The following is a 15,919-nucleotide window of genomic DNA, read 5'->3' as shown; positions in this document are numbered from 1 at the left end:
TGTTCAGCCTGCAGAAGAGAAGGCTCTGAGGAGACCTTATAGCAGCCTTCCAGTAGTTAAAGGGGGCCTACAGGAAAGATGGGACAAACTTTTTAGCAGTTGTTGCGATAGGACAAGGGGTAAGGGCTTTAAATTAAAAGAGTGCAGATTCAGACTATATGTAAGAAATAAGTTTCTTTTATGCTGAGGGTGGTGAAACACTGGCACAGGTTGCCCAGAGAGGTGGTGGAGGCCCCCATCCCTGGAAACATTCAAGGTCAGGTTGGATGAGGCTCTGAGCAACCTGATCTAGCTGAAGATGTCCCTGCTTATTGCAGGGGGGTTGGACAAGATGACCTTTAAAGGTCCCTTTCAAACCAAATCATTCAATGATTCCATACCAAAATGGCTGTTCACAATAATAATAAAAGTCCTTGCTTGAACATGCAAAGGTATTTATTGAGGTGACTTAACAGAGGGCAGGCACATCATAACAGGAAGTTAAATACATTTACATGAATGAGCTTCTGCTGGTGTTTAATTTCCCCGTGTCTCTGTGTTGCAGGTGTCGTGTGGGAGAGAACTGGTGGTACAGAGGGGAGCACTGTGAAGAATATGTGTCTGAGCCTCTGGTTGTGGGTATTGCGATTGCTTCCGTGGCAGGGTTCCTTCTTGTGGCCTCTGCTGTTATCTTCTTCTTGGCCAGGACCCTTCGCGACCAGTACACAAAGAGTGACACCGAGGACTCACAGGGGTAAGTGACACCATCTAATATTTTAAAATGCATCTGCTACAATAAGGATAATCCTGTTGTAAGTCTTATATCACACAGTTGACACGCAACAGGATGTACAGGTGCCTCCAAATGCCAGGCTTCCTAAATCTATCTGCTGCCCTTCCAGGCTGCAGAGAAGCTCACAGTTTGTTTATTGCTCCCCCAGGCAGGGTGACAGCCTCTCATCCATTGAGAATGCAGTTAAATACAACCCCATGTATGAAAGTGATACGACTGGCTACAGCCATTATTACCGGAGATACCCTCAGCTAACGTCCTACAGTTCTACCAGTGCAGAGACATCCACAGACTACAGCAGTGAAGAGATCAGGCACATTTATGAAAACAGTGAGCTTACTAAGGAGGTAAATGACCTTGTTTTCATAGCGGCATGGGAAAGATCATGCGAACAATAAGCTTATTCCACACTTGTAACCCAAGAGGTGAACCCAGTCTTTCCCCAGCGTCTATGCTCTAGATAGCCAACGTGCAACTATGGCTGTTGCCACTATTTAAGAGGAGAGAAAAAGGATTTCTTTCCTTGCTTGCTATTAGGTACAGAGAAAGGAATGGGTGTGTTCTGGCCTATAATGAATTACGCATGATAAAGGAGCTGACTGCTTAAGGAACTTCATGGGAGTTGGGGAGGTTTGCTATGTTGCTCAGCACAGCTTTTAGTTCTTAATGCCAACTACCTTATGTAAAAGTAGTTATACAGTGAAAACCTGGAGCCTCCAGGCCTTTTTACAGGTTTGTGTTTCTTAAAAAATTTAGGTCTTTCTATAACCTGTAAAGTTAGTTCACATCCTTCTCCTTTCTTCCTGTGTACAAGTATCCAAGGTTTACTCAAAGGCTAAAGAGAAGGGATTTACATCCAGGAACTAACCTCAAATCCTTAAGCAACTGTAAGAGGTGTGAATCCAGCCTGTAGCTGGGCTTGTAGGCAAAGTGTCTATGAGAGAGAAATGGTTTTGTTAAAGCCTGTTGAAATGCCGCACTCTATCCAAAGCCTGGTTTTGATTTAAAAGTGAAGTATTGCTGGACTCCAATGAAGTGCTTCACTTGAGGGGAAAACAAACAAACAAACAAAACCTCCAAAAAACCACCACCCCAAAAAAAGGTAAAGAAGAAATTTAGCATTGGAGTGCCCAGTTTCTACTCCTTGAAATAGCAAAGCATAGGAGTTTTATTTTCCAAAAACCCAGAAATCAGTTATTTCAGTGGTATTCTAATTTCTGTTATGTACTTTCCATTGTGTTTCTTGTATTCTAGGAAATTCAGGACAGAATTCGAATTATAGAGCTCTACGCTAAAGACCGTCAGTTTGCAGAGTTCGTTAGGCAGCATCAAATGTGAGTGAAATGTCTGGATAACTAATTCCTTTCTCATGTTTTCTCATGCAGCCTTTACTACATTACTGTATTTTTCATATGAAAGATCTAGAAATGCTGGGACACTAGAGGTTAAGATTTCAGCATTATTTCTGAAGAGGTTCGACCCTTTTAAAGTACTGAACATAATCGTTGGTAAGAGCAGATAGCCCCAGAAGGTATGTTAAAAGCAGCAAGGAGGAATCCCAAGTTAATGGGTGTCAGAGAAGCACTGACATCTATTCAGGTTCTTCAAAGCACAGATAGAGCCTTCTTACCTCTTCGAGTGTAGTTACTACAGCCTGGTGTTCTATTAAAATAGAAGTTTTAAAAGCATGTTAGTTTGTCTTGAGTTCTCAAGACTTGGCAACTAACCAAAACCCAAGCGATGACTAGTACAGTCCTGTCTGGTACGGTGGGCACCTACCACAAAAAACCTTGCAAATCCAAACAATTAACCGAGGTGAACTGCGTGCTGTGATGAAAGTTAATCATGAAAAAGGTCATGAAGGAATTAATTATTAGCATACACGCTCCTATGAGCTGTACTCTCACTGTAGCAAGCAGCAAATTACAGCTAGCTGTGTCAGTTTGAAAGATACTGTAGTAAAATTCCTTGGGATCCTATTAAAAATAGCTACAGTAGTGCAAAAATGTTGTGTTTCAAGATCATCAACTATATTTTTCTTTTAATTGAAAATAACAGCAGTTCACATTTTTCCCTGTCAGTTGTTCATTTTTTCGTCTTGCAAAGGATCAGCATGTAAATTTTCCGCAGCTGGAAAGTAGTAAGGGCTGCCTCATATAAAGCCTCGAATCCAATGTTTGAAAGAGACTAACTTAATCATTGCTTCTCTGTTTTTCATTTCAGGAAGCTGCTTTAAGAAAAAAAGAAATCAGTAGAACTCATGTGGGAGATAAAGACTACCTTGTTGCCATAGCAATGGGCTCAGATGTAACTGCAAAGTTACTTATAGTCTTAACATTGCATGGATGGATACAGATGTTTTCTAAATGAATGGCTAAAATGTACAGATGTCTGTTTATCTCAATTACTTCTGGCTTTTCTGTGTAAAGTGACATTTTTAAGAGGTGATCAGAAGTGGCAGAGGTTATGAAAGTTCGTTTTTCTTTAACTCTGAAACAGACAGTGAAAGTTTGTATACCAAGGCAAAAAAAATCTCCTCAGGTAAGAGAAGATACATGCACAACCGAAATAAAATGCACATTTAAAATCCCTGTCTGGCATTTATCCCCTCACTGGAGGCTACTGTAGTGATTTCACAGGTATAAAGCACTAGTGGAAAGAAACAGTTGGTTTGCATGCAAATGATTTGTAGGGGAGAATTATTGTACTAGAATGATGTTAGTATTATTTTAAAGCATTCCCATTATAAACACAAACATAACCTCACAGGAAAAATTGTTCTTTTTGTACAGATGTACGTTTTGTCACCTGGCATTAGCGTAACAGAGCACGGCACTGAGCCTGCAGGCCTCCTAAAGGCTCTCCCCACCAAGAAGCATCACCGCTGCCCGTCAGTGACCACACGCGGCGCCTCCGCAAGGCGGGGCAGTACTTCTGCAGGGCAGTACGGGGGTTTTAAAGCCAAGGTGGTTGTTTCTCCAGCTGCTCCTGACAGACACACAAGCTGGGGCACAAAAGGGCTTCTATCATACAAATGTTCTGTGAAGCTTAAGTGACTAACATTGACTTTTTTTTGTATGTAGACAGTTTGTTTGATATTTTATAAGTTAATACGTATTATTTATTTGTTGTGTCTTTCCCTGCCAGCTTATTTTCATAATAGATGTAATTGTTGAGCTTGAAAGATGAACAATTTAGTGATGAAATACTACAGTGGCATTTGTGCCCATCCTTTTTAAAAATATACTTAGTGTTTACTCAATGTTGAATTCAGCCAAGTAATATTTGAATTTTCTTTACGGAACTGGGCAACAGCCTGCCGTGAGCTCTGTTTCAAAATCAGGCTGTGGTATTTAAGTGCATGCATATTTGGGATGGCAGCACTTTCTGATGGGGAAGGGAAAAAATGAGATTATTCTTGGCTTAGTGGAAGTCAGTGTAGAATTCCTTAAACAAGAGAAGTCAGCCTGAAGCATTTAAAACCAGCTGAATTGACATGGGGACCTCCCAAGGCACAGGAACAGTTTTATCTTCAAGTTTCAAAGAGTTGTTTACTTTGTTGTTACAAAGTGGGTTGGGGCTTTGTTCAGTCACCCAGTGTCTCCTGTTTGAGGCATTAACACCACTGTCAGGGTTAGGGAACTAATAGTCTCACACCAGCTTCCACTAGCAAACAAGGCCAAGTTATCTGTTATTTTTACGAAGTCTGTAGTTCTCGGCCCACACGTGCCAACAGCCATCTGATACTTTTTAGAGTTAAATGATAGTGAGAATTACTTACTTGTCTATAGGCGGCTTAAGCTAAACAAGTGACTGTTTCAATGCAATTCTTCTACGTGTTCTGGAGGACCGCACTGGATCACTTGTGTAGTATCTTCTTGCCTTGAGTGACAGGGAATGGGTATCAGAGCCACAAATCTGTCAAAGAAATGCTTACATAAACCACTGCAAGCCCAAATAACGCAAGACAGCAGAGAGTAATACGGTGCTGCTGAGTATTGTTGTGACCTGACGTTACAAGACAGAGGCCCCATTCTTCTGGGTGATCCAAGGGCCCTCAGCTGGGCCAGAGTTTCTGAGGCACAGCCCGCTCCCTCCTGCCCCCGCAGCAGCACGGCTGAGCCATCCCGTTACACCAGGGCCTTGTGATCACGGTGACTGTGCAACGCAGGGAAGTCCTGGGCTCAGGACAGGCATCAGCCTGTGACTTGTTTCTGTGCAGCTGGGCTGCCGGCCCCGGCAGCTTTGGCGCCGCTCCTGCTAAGTGCGGCAGTGGATGGCAGCTGGGATCGGGCACGTTTCAAAGGTATTCTGCTCTTTGCTGTGCACAAGCTGAGGAGAGCCTTGGTTCCACTGAGTATGAGGTATTTCAGTGTATATACAGTGAATCTTTGGAATCTTTTCTTTGTTTGTGTGTATACCTATGAACATAACGTTATCTTATTTTCACTACAATAAAAAATTATTTCCAAAATACTTTTTTCTATAAAGTCAATGTAGAGACCATGAGATTGATATGAAGATAGAAGGTATCTATCTTAGCCGTGATGATTTGTGCATGTAGGATCAGAAAGCTTGGGGTTTTTTTCAAGCAGTTGGTTAAACTGTTAAACTCCTTTGCTAAAAAAAGTGACGAATGTAGTTCATCATCGCTTGCAGGGCTATATTCTGAAAATTCATGCTGGAAAGCACATAATTGAGTGCTTTCCTCTCAGTTAAGCTCTTTGCCCATTTTGAAGATCATAGAATCATGGAATGTGTTGGGTTGGAAGGGACCTTTAAAGGCCATCTAGTCCAACCCCCTGCAGTAAGCAGGGACATCTTCAACTAGATCAGGTTGCTCAGAGCCTCATCCAGCCTGGCCTTGAATGTCTCCAGGGATGGGGCCTCCAACACCTCTCTGGGCAACCTGAGCCAGTGTCTCACCACCCTCCTTGTAAAGAACTTCTTCCTGATGTCTAATCTAAACCTACCCTGCTCTAGTTTAAAGCCATTGCCCCTCGTCCTATCGCTACATGCCCTTGCAAACAGCCCCTCCCCATCTCTCCTGTAGGCCCCCTTCAGGTACTGGAAGGCCACTATAAGGTCTCCCTGGAGCCTTCTCTTCTCCAGGCTGAACAACCCCAGTTCTCTCAGCCTGTCCTCATAGGAGAGGTGTTTCGGCTCTAATCAAAGAGCCGAAATACGTTGTTAGTTGTGTGATCTTGAAGTCTTAAAACCAAAAACAAACAACCCCCCCTTCAAACCTCTTCATCTAAACTGTTTGATGATGCACCTTTACAACACACCAAGAAGGACTTAATGAACTTACTTACTTTCTTTGATACCTTCCCAATCCAAGGCAGAGACAAAGACCTCTAAAAAGTCTCATAAAAACAAAACTCCAAACCAGCACTGTATACAAATCTACCAGTACTCATTATCAGTTAACATGCAGTTTTTCACTTGCTAAAAGTAAAAAGTGCAGGTTTGAATGACTTTGTTTAATTTAAGAACACGGACAAAAGCAGTTATTGTTTACTGAACACTGACAAGTCCATCAGGTTCTGTGGCCCCCTACAGGCTTGAAACGCAGAAGAAAAGGAGGCCCCGCAGGACACTGCCAGCTGCCCCTTTAACAGAGGATCTCAAGCGTACAGTAACCCATTTTGGACCACAGTGCCATGTAGTGTGAGTTCTGCCTGTGCTATTGTTGGGGTCTCCCAAGGCCTTCCCTTTTACACCTCAAGGCACCAGTCCACAGTGGTAGAATTCTACCATGGCTGGAAATTCAGAGAACCAGCATTCAGAGCTGCAAGACTGACCATTTCAGGAACTGTGTGCTTGCCTTTTATTTGGCAGCTTTTTAGCAAAGGACAGAACCTTGCCCAGCAAAAAGCTACCCAGTTACTCCGTATCTTTTAGCTATTTTGTTAAGGTCCAGTCTGTGGGCTTCATGTACTGCTGAGTAACAATTTAATTCCAGAAAACACATTTCTTCAGGTCCTCAGAGACAGCTGAAACTGATTTTCTCCTATCTATCTCCTCCAAAACAAGGAAGCGTGGATAAAGTTTAGATTTTTAAGAACTTACAGCTTAATTGATAAAATGGAAAAAGCCTTTAACAATCAAGACTTTCACTCACGTTTCTCATCAGACCTGCTGGAATTGGTCATTGTTGTGAAAGGTTGCAAAAGGAACACGAGAGGACTCTCAGAACTCTTCCTCATGGAGTCAGCGAAGAGCAGGCATGCTAAGGTGCAAGAGCTCCAGCGCAGGGACAGTCATCTCATCCTATTAAAACACAAAGCAAAAATATTCACCAATACCAATTTATCTGTCTATCTGTAAGCACTGTAGGACAGCCATGGACTGACTTTGTACAGTATAGGAAATGTGACGGGGCACTAGGGGCATTGTTACTATTTAAATATTAGTAGAAAGCACACAGGAATTTAATGGCACTTTGTTTACTTGAAGTGTACTATAACACCAGCAGCAGTTCTGTCTTATCTTTCCACTACTTGATCCCGCTCGGCAACAGACGCCTTATGTTCTACATAACATCCATCCATTTGCTTTGGTTTCTCAACTGCAAAAAAAATTATCCAAAGCTATTTCCGGGCCGGGAAAGGAAATTTTTTTCATTTGTCAGTTCAAGCGGGAAAGTTTTGGTTTTGCCACATTCAACACTAGCTGGCTCTCCTACTCCACATTATTAACGATCCCCAGGAATTTTAGTTGAGTTCCTGTCCTGTTGGACTCTCGCCCGTGCTGCCTCTCACCCTCCTTGCTGGGTCTCCCACTGCACTTAGCAGTAGGAAGCACGCTCTGGGCAGGCAGCTCGGCTTGGAGGATGACAGCAGGTTGCAGGACTAAAATGAGAGCTTGCCTGAGGTGCTACAGCTGTTCAGAAGGAGCCAGCTGAACACCACCTCAAAACCTCTGCTTTTAGTTTTCCCGTGTTTCCAACTCAACACAAAGCCAGATTTCAACTTTTGTTTGTTTCAGGATGAAAAATACCCTCAGTACTGGAATTTTGTGGGATACATGCCAAATTATTATTTTTAAAAATCAACTCTACCGTCAGCACAACTAAGGACTATGTTTCTGTATTAAATATATAAGTTGGAGTAAACTACACAAAGCTTGATCTTTTATTAGGGACTCCCCCCCTCAGCTCTCATTTATACAACCAAAACAACAAAAAATACTACCTGTCTCAAATCACTGGAGGTTGAAGTGTTATTCAAAAGTCTCATATTAAACACAAATCAGAGTTAGCGTTAACTGGAGTTGCGACTGCATCTCCACAGCTGATTACCAGATGGGGAAACTATGCCTTTCTGGAAAGGCTGACGTAGCTTGAACAGAAATGAAAGCAGGAACGATAATGGATACGGCCATACATCAAAACTTTTATGCAGTAACGTGGGCACATGGCTGGATTAAAGAGGGCACGGGAAGAGGCAGACTCTCAGCGCCGAGCATACAAGCAATCCCAAGAGCAAAAGACCTCCATCTACTCATGGGAGGCAGCTACAGGGAAATTCGCTCAGCTCCACCTAAAGAGGATTACCACAGAGATTAGATGATCTCTCACCCCAGAAAGGGAGGGGGATGCAAAGCACTTCCAGCAGCAGTGCAGGGCTCGAGTCTCCGAGCATGACCTACAGGTAACTGCTGGCTGCAGTTCACTCTCCACAGTTCCAGGCATCTGCTCAGTAAGGGAGGGGCTGTTGTTCCCATTCCCGTTTTCAGATGGGAAGATCAGAAGGTTTTGATCCACAAAAATGGTTTATACAGTTCTCCAGTAAACCAGAGACTGCTGCCACAGCTTCCTTTTTTCTTTTTTCGGTCTTTTGTTATGTCTTATTTAAAATTTTGATTAAAAATCCAAACCAAAACAATCAACACCAGCACCACACCACCCCAAAAAAACCCCACCTTTCCACACTTCCTTTTCTAGGGTTCACTTTGTACCTGCTCCCCTTAGGGATGGATGGAACCCCACAGCCATGGTGGGAAGGCAGTGTGGTTCTAATAGAGCTTCTCCATAAGGAGTTCTCACTTTGCCCTTACCACCACAGCGGCACTTACAATGTCAGCTCGTGCAGGCCTGCTTTAAAAACATCAAACCAACCAACCCCGCACTGAAATATCCTCCCAAGGCCTGCAGTGAACACAACTGGGAGCCTCATACATGCAGAGACTGACCTTTCAAGAGAGTCAAATCTTTTGCATTATGCATATAGCTCCTCACAGGGACGCGTCACATCTAACCCAACATTGAATACACCAGACTAACAGAAAGCAGAACAGGCACGTAGAAGACTTAAAAGTAAGGCTGATGGTAAGTGTTTTGGGGCTATCTCTCAGGACTCCACTGACATTTTTCAAAGGGCAAAGCACGTAAGGGTTTTGCGCTTACCTGCCAAGAAAAAAGGAAACAGAAGCTGCTGGTAAGGCATTCAAACACAGTTTGCAGGCAGCACGAACCAGTCTCCAAAAAGGGATCATTTAGCCTGGAAAGAAGGAAGGAAGTCACGTTAGGAGCAACAGGTTATTATTTTTAAGGTTTTTTTCTATATATGGAAGAGGAGAAACATTCCGTAATACCTATGGTTTGATAGACATTCAAGTCAATATGCTGCTCCTGGCTAAGTATCCTTAATATTGCTTTGTGGAAGGGGAGAGCAGAAACCTGACGGTTTTACCCAGTCAGGCCCTCTGCAACCTGCCGCTGCCACATCCAGAGATAAGCAGGGAGGAGGCATTAAGTACAGCACGTGTATCTAGCAAAGGAGGTTAACTGGAAAATTTTACTTCTGAAATATTAGTGAGGGATGTGCGTGACCGAGTATGGCTGAGGTTCTGCCGTTTTGCTGCATAGCACCTATTTGAGAACTGTCTTGTATCGAGTACCCCCAGCTGTCTGTGAACAAACTTGTAAACCATCAGCCGTTCCTCTCCAGCTGGAGCATTGCACAGCGTCCCACGTCATGATATAAAAACTTGATTAGCTGTGCTGACCAGTACGTTCCATAAACATATAACAAAACTTCCCACTGTTTAATTATTTGTGTGCAAAAACCAGATGATTTTATAACACGAAAAACTTGAGCTGGCAGGTCGTGGGGAAAAAAAAACACCAGAAACCCCAGCAAAAATAGGAGAGCTATTCAGCCCTGTAATATAGAAAACCAAAGATGTGAATTCTTCAACCTTCTTGTAAATCTCTCGTGAACATTTTTTAAACCACCTCTAGTTAACTAAGCCTCTTGATGTACAAAGTCAAAATGATTGTGCACAGCCCCTGTTCTGCTCTGGGAACTGGGAAACCTCAAATCTAGCAAACAGCAGTCAGCAAATGGAGGATGCATTCAACGACCAAATTTGAAAACCAAAAGTATTTATCCAGTTTTAAATGTCAGACCACGCAAAAAAAAACCCCAGGCAATTCATTATGAAAAACAGGCCTGATACAGCAAAATAGAACTACTTACTCTTCGATGGTATTTTTCTAAGATCATCGGCTGTCCACACAGCTGGAGTTACTGGATCATTTCAGGACTTCTGCTGATCTACACCATTCTTACCTCAAAACCCTGCCACTTTGAGCTTTCTTTGCTCTAGTTAGTGGAAACAGGATCAAAGGGCTTCAGCTTGGAAGGGCCTAATTAGAACTTGGTTCAAATCAAAGAAGCGTTCATCCCAGCCCACTAGCAACAGCAATACTGACTGCTCCACATCTGCGTCAACTGGATCCCACTTCAAGGTGCTTTTGGGGGTGGGAAGAAGTGGCAAAAGAAGGGGTGAAAAATGGGCAAAAGACAAAGCTTGCCTACAGTCTGGGTCAGCAACAACATGTCACAAACAAAAGTCTAAGTGAAATTGTAGCAATGGAAAACAATCAGTCCTGTCCACCTCTGGTTTTAAAGGTCCTTACAAAGCGCGGGATAAAGGACAGATGTGTTTTCACAAGAGGAGTGAAAGCAGCAGAATTCCTTGAGCTTTGGACGAAGCCTGGAGGGACACTTCCACTGCAGGACATGACAGACTCTAGGAAATACTCATTTCAATTTTGTGTCTGTTTGGTATGTGCACTGAAACATCTGCTCTGCTTGTCTGCGCACAGAGCTTGGTAAAACTGGAGTTAAAAATCTAACCTCTGAAATGAACTATGAAATGAACTAGAGCCAAGGCAAGGAATACCTTCAGACTGGGGGAGGAAGGGCTGAGGGGAAGAGCACTCGAGTTTCTTGCTAGTGCCAAAGCTCACAATTTGAAATCTCTCTACCTTTCCACATTTTTTTCCATGAATATATAAAGAAAAAGCAAACGCTGTTTCAGGTTTGGTTTTTTTTTTTTTTTTTTCAAAACATAGGTCCTTCCTTAACTTTGCAAATGAACTTCTCTATTTTTATTAACCTCTATCCATAACTACTGCATATTCAGACACCTACCCCCAAACTCCAATCCTCCATGCCACTATGGCAAAACTTTTATCTGTAGCAGCTTCCAGATACCACTCTGAGTCTAAACTTCCTTTATTCAGAGGCTGAGAACAGAATGTCCTCCTACCAAGCCACTCATGTCTTCAGTTTCAATCTTTCTGTAATAAAATACTGCAAGAGCTTTTTCCAAAGCAGGTGTAGTGGTTTTTGCTTTGTTTTGTTTTTAAAATCAAAGTGCAGCAGAGGATTTCACTAAGATACAGGACTGTTTCATCGATCACTATTTAAGATGCCAGATCTATACAGACTGTCATTACAATTCAAGGGCACGGCTGACAGTCTGCGCCTCTATACTTGTTGATCTGGGGCACAGATATTACACTTTCTCCACTTTTAATGGTACCAAAAGGTGACCAAATAGCCATGTCTGGAGTCTCATTCTCCATCCCAAGAAGCAAGAAGAGATGTATCAGCCTACTCCAGTTACAAGGTTTTTGGTTGACTCCAACTCACTAAATCTCATTTGCAGCTGCCTTCAAAATACCGTATGGACATATGTGGTTCTCCTGAGCACCAGCAAGAAAGCCAAAAGCAATCACAGCCTGCCAAGCAACTGTCAGCTCAGTAAAGTTGCCATATAACATGCAGACCACAAACAGTCAACATCATACTAAAAGGGAAGACTATTAGCTTAGCTTGGACTCAGGCCAGCGGTCTGCGTGTAAAGATCCTGTGCAGGGTAGCACAGACTGAAGCTCAGTGTAAGTTAATTTGCCTTCTTGGGTAAGCTACTCCACATGGACTATGAGGCCACTCAGGCTGCTTCCGGCACTGTGCACGGCAAAGCTGGCTCCAAGCCTGTAGCAGGGGAGCACACAGAACAACACAAGTGATGGCTGGATGGTCACGCTCAAAGAGTTGCGGAAAACGACTTGATGTCCAAGTGGAGACCAGTGATGAGTGGAGCTCCTCAGGCGTCCGTACTGGGACGGGCGCTGTTGAACAGCTTTGTCAGCAACATGGACAGTGGGATTGGGTGCACCCTCAGCAAGTTTGCTGACGACCCCAAGCTCTGTGGAGCAGTTGATGCACTGGAGGGAAGGGATGCCATCCAGAGGGACCTGGACAGGCTTGAGAGGTGGGCCCATGCGAACCTCATGAAGTTCAACAACCCCAAGCACAAATCCAGGGTGGCTGGAGAATGGATTGAGAGCAGCCCTGAGGAGAAGGACTTGGGGGTGTCGCTTGATGAGAAGGTCAACATGAACTGGCAATGTGCACTCGCAGCCCAGAAAGCCAACCACAACCTGGACTGCATCAAAAGCCGCATGGCCAGCAGGTTGAGGGAGGTCTGCCCCTCTACTCCATTCTGGTGAGACCCCACCTGGAGTACTGTGTCCAGCTCTGGGGTCACCAATATAAGAAGGACACGGACCTGTTGGAGAGGGTCCAGAGGAGGGCCACAAAGATGATCACAGGGCTGGAGCACCTATGATGACAGCCTGAAAGAGTTGGGGTTGTTCAGCCTGGAGAAGAGAAGTCTCCAGGGAGACCTTGTAGCAGCCTTCCAGTACCTAAAGGGGGCCTACAGGAAAGACAGGGAGGGACTCTTTATCAGGGAGTGTAGCGACGGGATGAGGGGTAATTGTTTTAAACTGAAAGAGGGGAGATTTAGATTAGATATTAGGAAGAAATTCTTTACTGTGGGGGTGGTGAGGCACTGGAACAGGTTGCCCAGGGAAGTTGTGGATGCCCCATTCCTGGAAGTGTTCAAGGCCAGCTTGGATGGGGCTTTGAGTAACCTGGTCTAGCGGAAGGTGTTCTATGATTCTATGACCTTAAATAAGCTCCCAGAACCTCAGAACAGTCTCATCCCAGTCTAGTGAATTCTTGGCAGCAGTGACAGTAAGGCCATCGTTCACAATAAAACATTTTTTGTAGTAATTATTAGATATTCTCCACCAGAACACATACCACTTCCCAACTTATCACACTTATGTGCAGTCTGTCTCTCTGCTGAGGCTGCCAGTGACAGTCCGTATCCACTGGAGACTGCAATGAGATGACCAGCTCATTTCAGGTAAGCCCCAACTCACTGTCCAAGGACAGTTAATTTTCTACTTGGCTCTGAATCTCAGGAACACTCACATAAAAAGAACACAAACACAAATACACTAACCTACACTTCATCTGAACATTGTCCACATAAATAAGCACGGACGTTAATGAAAGAGAGATGTCAACACTAAAAGGTGTTGAAAATTATTTTAGGAATAACGAATGCTTCAGGGATTAACAGTACCATATGGTACCTTTCAGCTCCAACTTCCTGGTACAAATCCAGCTAGAGCAGCTTGGATAAAAACCTTTACCATCTGGTGACTTATTACTTTATGGAAAATAAACAGGTGTTTGTATCACACACACACAAAATCCACCACCATAACTGGAAGTCTTGTTGCATTTCTCAGTAGAGAGATCAAAGAGGGCCAGCATACTCTTCTCTTCCCCCAGTACAACTAGTCTATTTACGTGTGGAGCGAGGACAGCTGAATGCCAAATACTACTACCACCCACTATCAGAAATTAAAATAAGACATACCATGCTTCCAGCAACAGTCTTTTTCAGGGAACAGGAGGATTTATGGCTTTCAAACCGAAATCTCATCTGCTGCTCCCCCACACCCCCCATATCCCCTGACGCAAGAGATGCAACAATATTCTCCTTCCCTACAAGCTTTATCTTGCTTGTTTTCTTAGACCACCACTGCTATAACAGCACTGCTATAAAATATTTCACATTTAGCAGCCCTCATATCAGCCTTAACAAGGGAGCCTGTAGTAATCAGCATCCATACCTCAGTGACTTCATTTATCCTTTTTTATTCAAGAGTACTGTCCGAGTTCGAGTTACCTGGTTTGGTTATAAATTTGCTCTCCCGTGCTATAATTTCTTCCTATGAGTTAGAAAGGAGATTTTAAAAAAAATATTATTATCATCATATGAAATATGCAAGCAGCTACTGTTAGTTTTAAACTTAATAGCAACAGTTACCTAAGTATTCCCTGGGTTTCCTCTTCTCAATTTTCATGGAAATCACTTTTTGTATAGCAGAATTTACTGGCTATTTAATACCTTATCTTTCTTAGTGGCATACAGGAGCTTCTCTGAATAACTTGAAACTGGAACAGTCAGAAGATAATTTGTTTGCCTTCTTTAAAGCTCTATTTTTATCCTGCGGCAAGTAGTGTTTTTTTGGCTAAGGCTTAATGCAGTTACTTTCATATCCCATAATGACCAGGAGCACAAATCACATCAGAGAAATCTCTTAAGTTTCCTTGGCAAATCTGCACCTGTTCTTTTGTAGCCTCTTAATCAAAAAACCCAGTAAGTATTCTTATTTCATTACCCCCTCCACACTTTGAACACTACAGATCAAGAGCACGGTAATGCAGACCAGAGACTTTCTATTATTCCTCCTTTGAACGTTTTATCAGTATGACTAACACATGTCAAGTAAGACAAAGCTAGAAATAACTGAGAGAGACTTGTTAAACCAAAGATCTGCCAGAAACATCATCCTACAAATCATATTTTGTCTCTTCATACACCAGTAACACTAGCTCCCTGGTCTGACCACCTGTGTCTGGATGCACTGTCTGGCAGGGCTCCCCAGGGAAAATTTTCATGCATCTGCTAGACTTTTCCAGGTATTTTTGAGCTTTTTTATCCTTACTCTGCCAATTACACACATACTAAAATAAAGTATCAGTGACTACTAAGTTGCTAATATTCAGGGCCAAAAGCGGCCCTGTACAAGAGAACAGTTTGCATCGGTTCAAAATGACCAAGCTCCAGCCCCTAGTTTAAACACAGCATGCACCCAGGTCTCACTTAACAACTTCTCCGTTCACTTCCAGTTCTTGTATGCTATTGATTATACAGCTGCTGGACCACAGTGGAGGTCCTGGGTGAATTAACGTGCAACGTTTCAAGGGGTGCTCTCCCCCCAGCTAAGTGCAATGCATGAACACTTACTGAAGAATTTCAAAAGGACCAGAAAGCGCACGGGCCCAGATGCTGTCAAGTCAGCCACTGCCTGCTAGAAAGGCTTAACCCATTTTAGGATTTGCTTGGCACTTATCCATTTAAGATTTTAATCCACCGCTTTTGTCCTTCAGATTCTTCTATGGATTCGTGGCACAGACAGAAGGCAAGACTGGCTAATTTGAGCCTTGCTTTCGGACACCTTCCTTGTCGGTCCTGACAAGTTTCTTGTCTCGTGTCAAAATGAATGGCCTCTCTTTGTCAGCTGGTGCACTAGTCCAGCATGCCTTCACAGGAGAACAGAAAAAAACAGGCAAAAAAAGCGCTATTTGATGCATGTTTAAATGCAATTACAAGACGTCTGAAACTCGACAAGACTCCTGAAAAAGAGGTAAAGGGACAAAGTCTGCTTTGAAAGGGACCACAAAACATCACCAGAAGTTTGCACTGCTCTAACAAAAGGTAAATCAGGAGCCACAGGAGGTACCAGGGATTCTGTGTCATCCCCACAAAACCAGCCCAAAACAGAGTGCAGTGGCATTTGCAAGACAGAGCCGGTGGCTTATTGGAGGCTACATAAAACCAGAGCAAAACTCCCAAAAGGTTTGGTAAGCTGTCCATCTCGCAAAAAGGCCACAGCCTAAGCTACCAGTGCCTTCCCAC

General features: G+C 43.4%; 1 protein-coding gene and 1 long non-coding RNA gene across 11 annotated transcripts in view; one reads left to right on the top strand and one right to left on the bottom strand.

The window, feature by feature from the left end:
* The window catches only part of IMPG2 (interphotoreceptor matrix proteoglycan 2), a 62,809-nt gene extending 58,953 nt beyond the window's left edge, over window positions 1–3,856 (top strand). For 7 of the 8 annotated variants that reach the window (XM_074595983.1, XM_074595974.1, XM_074596014.1 and 4 more), the window contains 4 exons: window positions 545–733; window positions 921–1,119; window positions 2,027–2,106; window positions 2,996–3,856. In XM_074595983.1, coding sequence (XP_074452084.1) covers window positions 545–733; window positions 921–1,119; window positions 2,027–2,106; window positions 2,996–3,008 — 481 coding nt within the window. In that variant the 3' untranslated portion in view covers window positions 3,009–3,856. The remainder of the gene's footprint in view (window positions 1–544; window positions 734–920; window positions 1,120–2,026; window positions 2,107–2,995) is intronic. The other variant, XR_012588493.1, reaches the window with a different exon arrangement.
* Window positions 420–15,919, bottom strand: part of LOC141746905 (uncharacterized) — a 52,797-nt gene continuing 37,297 nt past the window's right edge. For 2 of the 3 annotated variants that reach the window (XR_012588536.1, XR_012588537.1), the window contains exons 2-5: window positions 9,183–9,276; window positions 6,897–7,045; window positions 4,554–4,690; window positions 420–2,434 (exon numbers count right to left, since the gene is read on the bottom strand). This is a non-coding gene — a long non-coding RNA (uncharacterized LOC141746905). Of the gene's footprint in view, window positions 2,435–4,553; window positions 4,691–6,896; window positions 7,046–9,182; window positions 9,277–14,066; window positions 14,166–14,263; window positions 14,392–15,919 lie in introns of those variants that run through there. The other variant, XR_012588535.1, reaches the window with a different exon arrangement.

This window comes from Larus michahellis, chromosome 1, assembly GCF_964199755.1.
Source record: "Larus michahellis chromosome 1, bLarMic1.1, whole genome shotgun sequence".
NCBI classification, from domain to species: domain Eukaryota; kingdom Metazoa; phylum Chordata; class Aves; order Charadriiformes; family Laridae; genus Larus; species Larus michahellis.
The sequence above is the reverse complement of the archived record's forward strand: the minus strand, read 5'-3'. Positions and strand labels throughout refer to the sequence as shown.